At 46.6% G+C, this 13,370-nt stretch overlaps 1 protein-coding gene across 2 annotated transcripts in view; it reads left to right on the forward strand.

The window, feature by feature from the left end:
* Window positions 1-13,370, forward strand: part of NEMF (nuclear export mediator factor) — a 47,513-nt gene that overhangs the window by 845 nt on the left and 33,298 nt on the right. For both annotated transcript variants that reach the window (XM_083434830.1, XM_083434831.1), the window contains exons 2-9: window positions 2,243-2,311; window positions 3,667-3,769; window positions 5,029-5,154; window positions 5,735-5,883; window positions 8,618-8,685; window positions 9,621-9,704; window positions 11,648-11,721; window positions 12,638-12,708. In XM_083434830.1, coding sequence (XP_083290956.1) covers window positions 2,243-2,311; window positions 3,667-3,769; window positions 5,029-5,154; window positions 5,735-5,883; window positions 8,618-8,685; window positions 9,621-9,704; window positions 11,648-11,721; window positions 12,638-12,708 — 744 coding nt within the window. The remainder of the gene's footprint in view (window positions 1-2,242; window positions 2,312-3,666; window positions 3,770-5,028; window positions 5,155-5,734; window positions 5,884-8,617; window positions 8,686-9,620; window positions 9,705-11,647; window positions 11,722-12,637; window positions 12,709-13,370) is intronic.

Here is a 13,370-nt window from a genome sequence, read left to right on the forward strand (position 1 = left end):
CCCCAGCCACTCTGGGCAGCTTCCAACAAAATATTAAAATACAGTAATGCATCAAATATTAAAAGCTTCCCTAAACAGGGCTGCTGTGAGTTGGCAGACTCAGGGTTTCCCAAACTTGAGCTTCCAGCTGTTTTTGGACTCCCAATTCCCATCATCCCTGACCACTGGCCCTGCTAGCTAGGGATCATGGGAGTTGTAGTCCAAAAGCATTTGGAAGCTCAAGTTTGGGAAACTCTGAGTCTTCCAACTCACAGCAGCCTGTCTAGCCAGTGGTCAGGCGTGCTGGGAGTCGGAATCCAGCAACGTCTTAAGGGTTCCCTCCCAATTCTGAGCTACCGTATATCCTTTCACCTGCCGATTGAAGGCCGCTGGCATGGGAGCACTACTATATGGGCAACTCACAACTTAGAATCATAGAATCATAGAGTTGGAAGAGACCACCAGGGCCATCGAGTCCAACCCCCTGCCAAGCAGGAAACACCATCAGAGCACTCCTGACATATGGTTGTCAAGCCTCTGCTTAAAGACCTCCAAAGGAGACTCCACCACACTCCTTGGATAGACTTAAGACAGCAGGAGGAGGGCAGAGTATGCAAGCTACTGGGTTTCACCGAGCTCTGCGCCATCCCTGATTCAATGTGCCAAAGCGTTCTGTGAAACGCTAAAGCTTGCACACCGGTTTCAGTTAATCAAAGCATTCTCTCTTTGTCTGCCCCTCTTCCTATGCTTTAGGTTGTGAAGTCAGAGCGGGGGGGTGAGGGCTCAGCGCCTGGAATGAGTTTGTGCCCCTTCCCAGTCAAGGGGAAATGGCTGACAAGGCACCTGGTTGTATTCTCAGCTCCGGAAGGGGAATGTTACCTAGTGAGGAGAGTGACTTACACACATTTAACTTGCATGCACTGGGGTTTATGCACGTAGCAAAAAAAGAAAAGGAAAAGGAAAGTGGGTGGGATTCACTGGGGCTACAGATCCCAGCCTTCTATCTTTCCCCCCTTGTTCCTGATGTTGATCTTCCCTGCTGGGGAGAGGGTGTGTGCTATTTTGGGGTCTGCCTCAGGTGCCAACATATCTTGGGCTGGCCCTGTGTAGGACCAGCCACATATTTTACAGTGGGACCTCTGGATGCGAACGGGATCTGTTCCCGGAGCCCCGTTTGCATCCTGAAGCGAACGCAGCGTGCGCGGGTCGTGATTCGCCATTTCTGCGCATGCGCGTGACGTCATTTTGAGCGTCTGCACGTGCGCGAGTGGCGAAACCCGGAAGTAACAGAGCGCCGTGGAGCGTAACCTGAAAACGCTCAACCTGAAGCACATTTAACCCGAGGTATGACTGCATTTGTCTGATTTTGAGACCCAGGAATACATGTCACATTGATTCTATCTCACTACAGTCATACCTCGGGTGAAATATGCTTCAGGTTGAGCATTTTCAGGTTACGTTATATAAAAGGATGTCACATAGAGGAGGGAGAAAGGTTGTTTTCTGCTGCTCCAGAGAAGCGGACACGGAGCAATGGATCCAAACTACAAGAAAGAAGATTCCACCTAAACATTAGGAAGAACTTCCTGACAGTAAGAGCTGTTCGACAGTGGAATTTGCTGCCAAGGAGTGTGGTGGAGTCTCCTTCTTTGGAGGTCTTTAAGCAGAGGCTTGACAACCATATGTCAGGAGTGCTCTGATGGTGTTTCCTGCTTGGCAGGGGGTTGGACTCGATGGCCCTTGTGGTCTCTTCCAACTCTATGATTCTATGATTCTACGCTACACGGTGACCCAGAATTAACGGAACCCGTTGCTTCCAGGTTTTGCCACTCGCGCATGCGCAGACACTCAAAATGACGTCACGCGCATGTGCGGAAGCGTCAAAACATGACCCGCGCACATGCAGACGCGCAGTCACATGTTACGTTCTACTCAGGATGCGAATGGGGCTCCGGAACAGATCCCGTTCGCATCCAGAGGTACCACTGTAGTCCTGTTACAAGATAATCAGCATAGAAGACTACTCCAGATTGGACTTAGCCCAGAAAGATCTTTGTGTTATAATTATTTTGTTGTCCTTTTGATTTAAGAAGCAGTTCTTTCACTGCCTCCTCCAGCCTTAACCACAATAAGATTAACAGTTGCTCTTTGTTAAAAAAAATATTGAGTCAGTGTTTGCAACAAGAACAGTCTTCTATAAATTTCCTTACACTGGTAAAAATATAAATATATATGTCTTTTCTCCTCTCTCTTTTTTTTTTAGCTTGTTGGGAATGAGAGTAAACAACGTTTACGATGTGGACAATAAGACATACCTTATCCGCCTTCAGAAGTAAGAGCTGAAACTTCCTTGTTTCCTTTAATTCAGGAATCCTTTGGCTCTCCAGATTTTGCTGGATTCCAGCTCCCATCCGTCCCAGCCAGCATGGCCAATGGTCAGGGAGCTGTAGTCCGGCAACATCTGGAGAGTCACAGGTTAGTATCCCAGCTCTCTTCAGAGTATTTCTAACTTTTGAATCTGTATGTGTGTCTTACATGTATCTCAATATTCAGTGAGATAAAATAGCCAAACAAAACTGGAACACCATGTATGAAAAGGAAGTTGGAACAAGTACCTGCTTCCTATGAATGTTGTCTTTTTCACAAGTACAGTGGTGCCTCACAAGACGAAATTAATTCGTTCCGCGAGTTTTTTCGTTATGCGAGTTTTTTCGTCTTGCGAAGCACCACTGCATTTAAACACTGACAACGGCGGGGAAGGGCGGGGAGAAGCAGGACAGCTGCCGCAGCCGGTACCTCGGACTCACCCGCGCGTTGTGGCCACCGCGTGACGCGGCTGCTGGAGGGCGGCGGGGCTCAGGAGCGCGACTCCAGAGAGAGAGAGGCGCTGGCGGCAAGCGCTCTCTGAGGGGAGGCGCGATGGGGGTGGGCAGCGGCGCGAGGCACCAACCATCACCTGGAAGGTGGGAGGGAGCCGGAGGAGCGGGGAAGCGAGCGTGCGTGCGTGCAGTGACCGTCGCCATGACATGAGAGGCAGGGCCGTTTCGTCTAGCGAAGCAAGCCCTTAGGAAAATCCGTCTTGCGAAGCACCTTAGAAAACGAAAAACCCTTTCGTCTAGCGAGTTTTTCGTCTTCCGAGGCATTCGTCTTGCGGGGTACCGCTGTACATGAAATCAAGATGCATTAAAATTAATGGGACATTTCTCCAAAGATTCAGGTGTATGTTTTCCCCCTCTGCTTTCTTCTGTATTCTTCATTTAAATGTGAATGATTACAACCTCTCTCTCTCCTTCCTCCCCTGCATAGCATGCCCATATTATGTGTTCTCCTCGTGCTGTTGTTAAACGTAGGGAGAAGGTTCCCCTGTCCTTGCTTTTCCACACTACTTTCCCTGAGTATCTAAACATTGTTTAGTTCATAAAATTTATATACTGCCTGATTGTTAAAAAGATCCTTCAAGTGATTACTCGTGGGAAACCTTCTCAGTTCTGGGGATCTTTATGATTATCAACTGCATAAATTTATTATGAGCGAGTGGAATGGATGCCACCGTGCAAATTCAGTGTTTGATTTTGAAAAATTAAAAATGCAAGCTTTCAGTTCCCAGAGGAGGAAGAGCATGTGTTGCGCCCACATCTAGGTCAAATCTGTGCCTGGATGCTCCCTGATGCCTTCTGTTGTCATTAGGCCAGACCTCAAGGCTACGCTTCTCCTGGAATCTGGCATAAGAATTCACACAACGGAGTTTGAGTGGCCCAAGAACATGATGCCATCTGGCTTTGCAATGAAGGTAAGTGCATCTTTCTCGGCATGCTGAAGATTTCTGCGGTGGAGAGAGAAAACATGCCAAGCCGCTAATGTTGTCGTTTCATCTCTGGGGCTAGCCAGACAAGCATTTTGCATTTTTCACGTATGAACCTTGCAGTATGAGACTACAGGCCCAAAAAGCAGCAATGCTTGTGCCTTGGTTTTCTCTTGTTGAATGGAGAACTCTCAGCTGTCTTTCTCCTGGCAGGAGTAGGTGAATAATTCCACTCTATGCTCTAAGGCTTTGGAGTGTTTTACATAGATATGTTCATTCATGTGGCAGAGTGAGTTCTGGAAGCAGGCAGGCTAGCAATATCTGCTGAAGACGCAGCAGCCCAACAGGTGATGGGGAGGTCTTTGGGTAGCCAAAGGCACATCTGCTCCAAGCTTTGCTTCTGTCAGACCTCCCCCATAGGTTTTTCTTTTTTTAATACAGTTATACCTCATGTTGATGGGACGCGGGTGGCGCTGTGGGTTAAACCACAGAGCCTAGGACTTGCCGATCAGAAGGACGGCGGTTCGAATCCCCAAGACAGGGTGAGCTCCCGTTGCTCGGTCCCTGCTCCTGCCAACCTAGCACTTCGAAAGCACGTCAAAGTGCAAGTAGATAAATAGGTACCGCTCTGGTGGGAAGGTAAACGGCGTTTCCATGCACTGCTCTGGTTCTCCAGAAGCAGCTTAGTCATGCTGGCCACATGACCCGGAAGCTGTGTGCCGGCTCCCTCGGCCAATAAAGTGAGATGAGTGCCGCAACCCCAGAGTCGGTCACGACTGGACCTAATGGTCAGGGATCCCTTTACCTTTACTTCATGTTACATCCATTTCAGGTTGCGTGTTTTCGCCTTGTGTCCCGTGGCAACCCGGAAGTACTAGAATGGGTTACTTCCGGGCTTTGCCTCTTGTTCATGCACAGAAGCGCTAAATCGCACCGCACACCTGCGCAGACGCAGCACTTTGAGTTGCGGGTTTTTCACGTTACGGATGGGCCTCCGGAACGGATCTCATCCGTAACATGACTACCACTGTAGACTCTCCCCAACACCATGCTTCTCCTGCTTTTATCAGGCCATTGTTCAACTATATCAAATGATCCAAAAGTTTATGAGAGACTATGATATCTACATTTTTATTTATGGGGTGTAGGAGTCCTCAGCTACCCTGGCTTTTTGCGGGGGGGGGGGGGCAAACGACTCTGCCTCATTGTCCCTTTGTGAGACCTGTTTGTGCTCTCCCCGCTGACAGTGCCGCAAGCACCTGAAGACCAGAAGGCTTGTGAGTGTGACGCAGCTTGGCGTCGACAGGATAGTCGATTTCCAGTTTGGGAGCGACGAAGCCGCCTATCATCTGATTATAGAGTTGTACGACAGGGTAAGTGGAGGGTGAAAGAGCTGCGGGTCTTGGAGGCGAAAAGGCTGGTCTCTCCCCCTCGTGCCGCTGCTTTGTTACTTGGTAGGAAGGTTCTTCGTTTTTGTTTTGAATTTCCTTTACTGCCATTACTAACAACCCAAAAGGGCAGTAGCAGGGTATTGTGTCATACCATGTGCAAAGCAGACAAGCAATAAATAAATAGTAATTAAAGACATCCAAATTTCCCTTGGTAGCATGGATGGTGAATGTTGAACATCTAAGTCCACAGCATAGGAACTAAAATTGCAGCCTTGTCGTATGACTATTTTATTACTTTCCACAATAAAGTGTCTTGAAGCTGCTTACAAATCCGTAAAACAGCCTGACACTTGAGGTGTGTCCTTTCTTTTTGTGATCGTAATTTGATTTCAGCTGTTTTAAATACAGCGTTTTAATGTTACAACCTGCTCAGGGATTTTAGGGTGAAGGGAAGTAATTAATAATAATAATAATAATAATAATAATAATAATAATAATGCTGACACAGGGAGAGGCTCCATATAGGCTGAAACCTGCATTTTGCTTGGAAACTCTTTTGCAGGGCAACATTGTTCTTACTGACCATGAATACCTAATACTGAACATCCTGAGGTTTCGCACAGATGAAGCAGATGATGTAAAGTTTGCAGTTCGGGAACACTACCCGGTCGACAACGCCAAAGCAGCAGCGCCGTTGCCTAGTTTGGAAAGGTACCTCTGTTCTTTGTGCAGCATTTAATTTGGGGGAGAAAGCACTATCTGCACCTGCCCCATCCCTCTCCAAGAACGGAGTAGAGCTGCTTTTCAGAGACCCGCTTGCTGGGCTGCAAAGTGGCTCTGGTTTGGGTTTGACACCCAAAATGATCAAGGGGAATAGAATGACTCCCCTGTGAAGAACAGTTGTGTCGTTTGGGACTTTGTAGTTTAGAGGAAAAGTAAGTCAGAGGCAACATGATAGGAGTTTTTTAAAAATTTGCATGGCACAGAAAAAGTAGATAGAGAAATGCTTTTCTCCTCTCATAATGCTGGAACCAGTGGGCCTCCATTGAAGCCGAGTGTTGGAAGATTCAGGACAGAAAAAAAGAAAGGACTTTTTCACACAGCACAAAGTAGAACTGTGGAACTCCCTGCCACAGGGGGCAGGGATGGCACCAGCCTGGGATTAGACAATTTTTTTAAAAAAATATCATTTTTATTAAATTTTATTAGATGTTATAGAAAAATGAAAAGGAAAAAAAAGAAATACCGTATTTTTCGCCCCATAGGACGCACCGCCCTATAGGACGCACCTAGGTTTTTTTTGGGGGGGGGAATAAAGGAAAAAAATTATTTACCCCCCAGGCACGGGGCTGGCGCGGGGGAAGCCTGAGCTTCCCCCGACCCCAGCCCCCAGAACAGCCTGCTATCCGCAAGCCTAGGGAGCCACGCTGGTCTCCCTAGGCTTGCGGACAGCTGTGCGAAGCCCGGGCACGCTCTTCAGCGCGCCCAAGGCTTCGGAATGCAGGCAGCTCTGCGCAACCCTCCGGAGCCCGGCGCGAAGCCTGTATTCACCCCATAGGACTCACACACATTTCCCCTTCATTTTTGGAGGGGGGAAAGTGCGTCCTATAGGGCGAAAAATACAGTAGTAACAATACATAACCATACAAAAAACATTTATCTACACAATTTTCCAGAATGCAGACTAGAAAAGAAGATGAAAGATAAAAGAAAGAAAGAAGGAAAAGGATGAAGAGAAAAAATACTTTCCATAATCAATAATTCCAAATTCATACTTCAAACAGTACAATATTTAAATCCTAGTTAAAATATTATAAAAGACTTCCACCGCATTCACCACACGTCTCTTGGTTATCTATTTCACCTTTACATCTGTTCTTCAGTCACTTCCTTTCCTTAAATTCTTTCATAGTCCATCTAATCTTTGTACTTTCGTGTTTGATCCCTGTTTGTGTAAATATTCATTTAAGCATTCCCATTGTTTCTGTACCATTGTTTTAGATTTATGCCTTATTATGTCCGTCAATTTTGCTAACTCCAGATACTCACATCGTTTACTTAGCCATTCCTTTTTTGTTGGGATGTTATTTCCTTTCCAGCAACTGGCCACTAACGTTCTCGCTGCTGTTGTTGCGTATAGGAATATGTTAATTTTATCTTTGGGGATATGGGATTAGACAAATTCATGGAGGTGGAGAGGGCTGTCGGTGGCTACTGGCCACCATGGCTATGCTCTGTCTTCACAGTTAGAAGCAATACAGTCATACCTTCATAGAATCCTAGAGTTGGAAGAGACCACAAGGGCCATCGAGTCCAACCCCCTGCCAAGCAGGAAACACCATCAGAGCACTCCTGACATATGGTTGTCAAGCCTCTGCTTAAAGACCTCCAAAGAAGGAGACTCCACCACACTCCTTGGCAGCAAATTCCACTGTCGGACAGCTCTTACTGTCAGGAAGTTCTTCCTAATGTTTAGGTGGAATCTTCTTTCTTGTAGTTTGGATCCATTGCTCCGTGTCCGCCTCTCTGGAGCAGCAGAAAACAATCTTTCTCCCTCCTCTATGTGACATCCTTTTATATATTTGAACATGGCTATCATATCACCCCTTAACCTCCTCTTCTCCAGGCTAAACATGCCCAGCTCCCTTAGCCGTTCCTCATAAGGCATCGTTTCCAGGCCTTTGACCATTTTGGTTGCCCTCCTCTGGACACGTTCCAGTTTCTCAGTGTCCTTCTTGAACTGTGGTGCCCAGAACTGGACACAGTACTCCAGGTGAGGTCTGACCAGAGCAGAATACAGTGGCACTATAACTTCCCTTGATCTAGATGCTATACTCCTATTGATGCAGCCCAGAATTGCATTGGCTTTTTTAGCTGCCGCGTCGCACTGTTGGCTCATGTCCAGTTTGTGGTCAACCAAGACTCCTAGATCCTTTTCACATGTACTGCTCTCAAGCCAGGTGTCACCCATCTTGTATTTGTGCGTCTTTTCTTCATGTTGCGTCTTTTCACGTTACGTCCCGCGGCAACCTGGAAGTACCGGAACGGGTTACACACTTCTGGGTTTCACCGCATGCACAGCAGCGCCAAATTGCACCGCACACCTGCGCAGACTCAGCGCTTCAAGTTGTGGGCGTTTCACGTTACAGATATGCCTCCGGAACGGATCCTGTCTGTAAGACGAGGTACCACTGTATTGCTTCTCAATGCGAGTTGCTGGAAACCAGAGAAGGGGAGAAGGCTCTTGTTCTCAGATCTTGTTTGCAGGTTTCCCATGGTCATCTGGCTGGTCATTGTGAGACAAGGAGGCTGGGCTAGATGGGCTCTTGGCCTGATCTGGCAGATCCTTCTTATGTTCACAATGTGCTTTCCTCTTCAATATCGTTCTATAGCAATGTATTCTTTTTTGGGGGGGTGACCTTCCTCTCCATCTCCCACTTAACAGGTTGACAGAAATAATAGCCAGTGCACCGAAAGGGGACCAGCTAAAGAGAGTCCTAAATCCTCACCTTCGTAAGTGCCATTTATGTTAAGATTGAAATCAGCAATAAGCTATGTTCTGTTTTTCAAAGTTTGTAAGCAGCTTTGAGCACTAGAGAAGAAACCAGGATTACAAATACAGTGGTGCCCCGCAAGATGAATGCCTCGCAAGACGGAAAACCTGCTAGACGAAAGGGTTTTCCGTTTTTCAATGCGCTTCGCAGGACGAATTTCTCTATGGGCTTGCTTCGCAAGACGAAAATGTCTTGCGATTCTTGCGATTTTTTTCCGCTCCCCAACCCCTTTTTCTAAAGTGCTAAGCTGCTAATAGCCTTTTAGCAGCTAATCCGCTAATCCCTTAAGCCTTTAATAGCCGCTAAACCGCTAATAGCGCTAATCCGCTAATAGGGTAGCTTCGCAAGACGAAAAAACCGCTAGACGAAGAGACTTGCAGAATGGATTCTTTTCATCTTGCGAGCCACCACTGTATATCTAAGAGAACCTGTTGGAACCTCAAATAACAGGTATATTTCTTCCAGTAATAGCCAATTGCTTTTGAGAGCTGTAATGTTTTTGAGATGTGCAGGGTCTTTGCTGTGATACTTAAAATGACATATATTTGTTTGGGGCTGGGAAGGGACAGACTAAACAAATTGCTGATTCAGGTAGGTAGCTGTGTTGGTCTGACACTGTCGAAATAAAAAAATATAAAAATTGTCCAGTAGCACCTTAGAGACCAACCAGGACAAACTTAGTTGACCTCTAAGGTGCTACTGGACAATTTATTTATTTATTTAAACAAATTGTTGTTGAAGATGGAGGCCTCTTTATCCCCTGTGTATAAAATGTCCCATATTCTGCCTTGTTTGAAACAAATTCCTTGGGGGGGGGGGTTTCTTTTAAATCCATGTCTCTGGCTAATTGTTTGGTCTTATAAATGGTTCTCTCCCTTCCTCCACTTTTTATAGCTTATGGAGCCACACTTATCGAGCACTGCCTTATGGAAGCGGGAATTTCCAGTAACGCCAAAGCAGAACAGATAGAAGGGAAAGGCAAGTGGCCAGACATTTCATCGCAAAATGCACCGCACGCCCATTTGCATGTCACATGACAGAGGTTGCATAATGCCTGGTATTTCAAGATCTTTGTGTTATGCAGTGTGGTGTATCATTTTAATTTCATCTATTAGGCCTGGTTAATTCCCTGTTTCTTGTGAGTGGTTCCCTGACGTACTAGTGGTGTTAAGTCGATCATCTCAGCAGTTATCACCAATATGCTACTCAAAAGGTTAAAGGTGTTTGTATAGGGTATATATTTCAGTCCTGATCATTGCGGTTTGTCATTTTTGCACCTCATTCACCTCCCAACCTACACTTTCTTTCTTTGCATACCTGCCAGCTAATATTGTGCACATGAGTCCTTGAAAGCTTAAACCATAATAAATTAGTTAGCCTGTAATGCACTGGTTTTCAAACTTTTTTTTTCCTGGGCCACACTTTTAGAATAACAATTTGCTCTTAGCAATTTTTTTATTGCTAAGAAATACATGGGGAAACAAAAAGAAACAACAACTAGCAACTGATTTATAACACAGAACACAATTGCTTTATAATACAATAATGGGACACCCAGAAAGTATAAAACAATGCAGCTTACATAAGAACATGAATCATTCTCAGACTATAATTAGAAATTGGCATCTTATGTATGTACCTTAAATATGTGTACAAACTCCATGAGAGGTGTGAGCTTTTGCCAGATAACTTCGTTTATAAAGAATATTTTTATACTATACTACACCGAAATGTTTAAATGTTTCCTTGATTGTCTTTGAATTTTCCACCACACTTGCTATCCTCTCCTGCCACGCCAATCTTTGAGAACCACTGCTTTAAGGTGTCACTGTAAGGGGCTAACACAGCTGATGCTTTGGAAATGCTTAATTCTCATTCTCCTAAACCAGCCTTGGGGCCAGTCTGCAGCTCTGGGCTTGATCATATCCCCAGCATCTCTAGGCAAGGCTGAAAAAATACAGTGGTACCTCGTGTCGCATAACCTCCAGGTTACAGAATCTTCGGGTTACTACCGCAGCAAACCCAAAAGTGGGTTTGCCACTCGCGCATCTGCAGAAGAACTCTGCGGCGCTGCGTGCGTGTGCAGAAACGGTCCTCCGGTCACGAAATTTTTGGTATACGGCTGGACCTCGAGATTGGATCCTGTTTGTAACCAGAGGTACCACTGTTATTGTTGGGAAACTGTGTGCGTGCAGCTACTCACACAGAGTCAATTAAGGTTTGGCAGACAGCCAGAAGGCAATCTGAAGGAGTAGGTCTGCCTGGTGATAACAGAGTCATGCAGACTTCTCCCTGATTGGTCAAGCTCTTTCAAGGGAATGATATGGCCTACTAACTGGAATGAGTTAGTTCAGGAGTTCAGAGGTTCAGAGTTCTGTGTGTCAGTATAGGAGTTGTGAGTCGGGTCTGAGAGAGCTAGCTAAAGATCCCTGTTCTGTTCCTGTAAATAGTCCACTGTATATAATAAACACCTAACTACCAGTTCCTGGTTCCTGCTTCGTCTATCCTGTCTGCAGCCAAGTCGCCAATTGCTTCCGTGGATTCTGCGTGTACTCTGCCAGGTCTGGCTAAGGTCCTGCAATTAATGAGAAAGTTGCGAAACACCAATAAGTTTTGCCAATAGTCATCCTGCCTGAAACCCTGGGGAGTTTGCTGGCAACATTGAGCTTAGATCAGGGATGTTGCCCTCTAGCTTTTCCTGGAGTGCATCACCACCAGCCACCAGTCAGCATCATCAGTGGTCAGAGATTATGGGAGTTGCAGTCTAATACTGTTTGGAGGCTCCGGGTTCCCATCCTGGGATTAGGTGGACAGATTATCTGATTTGGCCCAAGGCTGCCTCCAGTATGCAGAGAATATGCTGTAGCACGGCAGGAAGCCACAGAATAAAAAATCTTGGATTCCATTTTTTCTCTTTTTAGATGTCGAAAAGGTACTTGCTGCGCTACAGAAAGCAGAAGAATATATGGCGATCACAGACGACTTTAACGGCAAGGTAGCTCATGGCTGGAGTTCTCTGGTTTTTGCACACCCGACGGGTTCCAGAGGAGCAGTGTTCAAACATTGCCATTGTAGATCTTCCAGGGAGGGGTGGGTTTAGCAAACATTCTCAAGCCCCCTAGCCCAGAAGTGGAGGAAGTCTGGGACCGTGATGCAAAAGGCAGACTTATTGGACCAAGGAGGAGGGGAGCCCAGAGAAACTCATGCAAAAATAGCTGTGGTTTGACCCTTCTCATATCAAATGATGAGGGACGTGGGTGGCGCTGTGGGTAAAAGCCTCAGTGCCTAGGGCTTGCCGATCGAAAGGTCGGCGGTTCGAATCCCCGCGGCGGGGTGCACTCCCGTAGCTCGGTCCCAGCGCCTGCCAACCTAGCAGTTCGAAAGCACTCCCGGGTGCAAGTAGATAAATAGGGACCGCTTACTAGCGGGAAGGTAAACGGCGTTTCCGTGTGCGGCTCTGGCTCGCCAGAGCAGTGATGTCACGCGGGCCATGTGACCCGGAAGTGTCTCCGGACAGCGCTGGCCCCCGGCCTCTTGAGTGAGATGGGCACACAACCCTAGAGTCTGTCAAGACTGGCCCGTACGGGCAGGGGTACCTTTAACTTTACCTTTTATATCAAATGATGTATTCTGGAGAAGGTGTAAAATTTGGATTTTGTGGTCGTCTTGTTGTGATCCTTACTTTTTTCTCCCAATGTGTTCTGGCCTAGTGCTTACCTTCCACTTTTTGTGACCCAAGCTTCTAGTCTCTCCTATCCCCTCACCCCAGGCAGTCTTGTAGGCTCCGGTCTAACTCGCCGTTATTGATGGCTAGCTAAAAATAAAAACCATAATAATCACAACTATTCCAAGAACAGAAAACTGAAAAGAAATTCTGCTCAGGGTTTCTCTACTTCTCTTTTTTTTGGCAGGGTTATATCATTCAGAAGAGGGAGAAAAAGCCAAGTCTGGAACCCAACAAGCCTCCAGAAGAAATCCTCACGTATGCATTTTGAAGGGAGACTCATTTTTGGCGCATCACTTTCCTGTTGGTCATAGAATCATAGAATTGCAGAGTTGGAAAGGGACCTTAAGGGTCATCTAGTCCAACCCCTGCAATGCAGGAATCTCAGATAACAATTTTTTTTAACAGAATGTATGACATATCAACAGTTTCTAATTCATGAAATCTTAATTAATGTGTACAATGCCAAAATAATAATGACACATGCAACTCAATATCTCAAAGCCAAATGGTCGAAATATTCCTGAAATACGTCCAGAGAACTACTCTCTCTGTGTGTACTTGTGCTGGAGCTGTCCCAACGGAACTCTGACAATGAGATACGCAGATTTTAATCTCTGTGTCAAGGGGCTGCCATCGGAACAGGGGAGGGAGGCAGGGGGGGCGTTGGGACACAGAGAGCCCCCCAAACCCCTGAGGAGCAGTTCCTATTCCAGTGGTGGGAAAAGCCACACCTCCAGTGGAGAAGAGAGGGAAGGGGCCAGCCAGACGAGGAAAGGGCTTGAGGATGCTGCTGAGAACCCCGGCGCCTCACCCAGCTGGGCTGGCCAGGAGGGACGCACACCACTTCCGTCGCCCAGCTTGCGCAGAGGGGTGAAACGCAAGGAGGGGAGGAGGAGGCTTGGGGTGCCGAAGTTCTT

This window comes from Podarcis tiliguerta (assembly GCF_965153285.1).
Source record: "Podarcis tiliguerta genome assembly, chromosome: 1".
Classification (NCBI taxonomy): domain Eukaryota; kingdom Metazoa; phylum Chordata; class Lepidosauria; order Squamata; family Lacertidae; genus Podarcis; species Podarcis tiliguerta.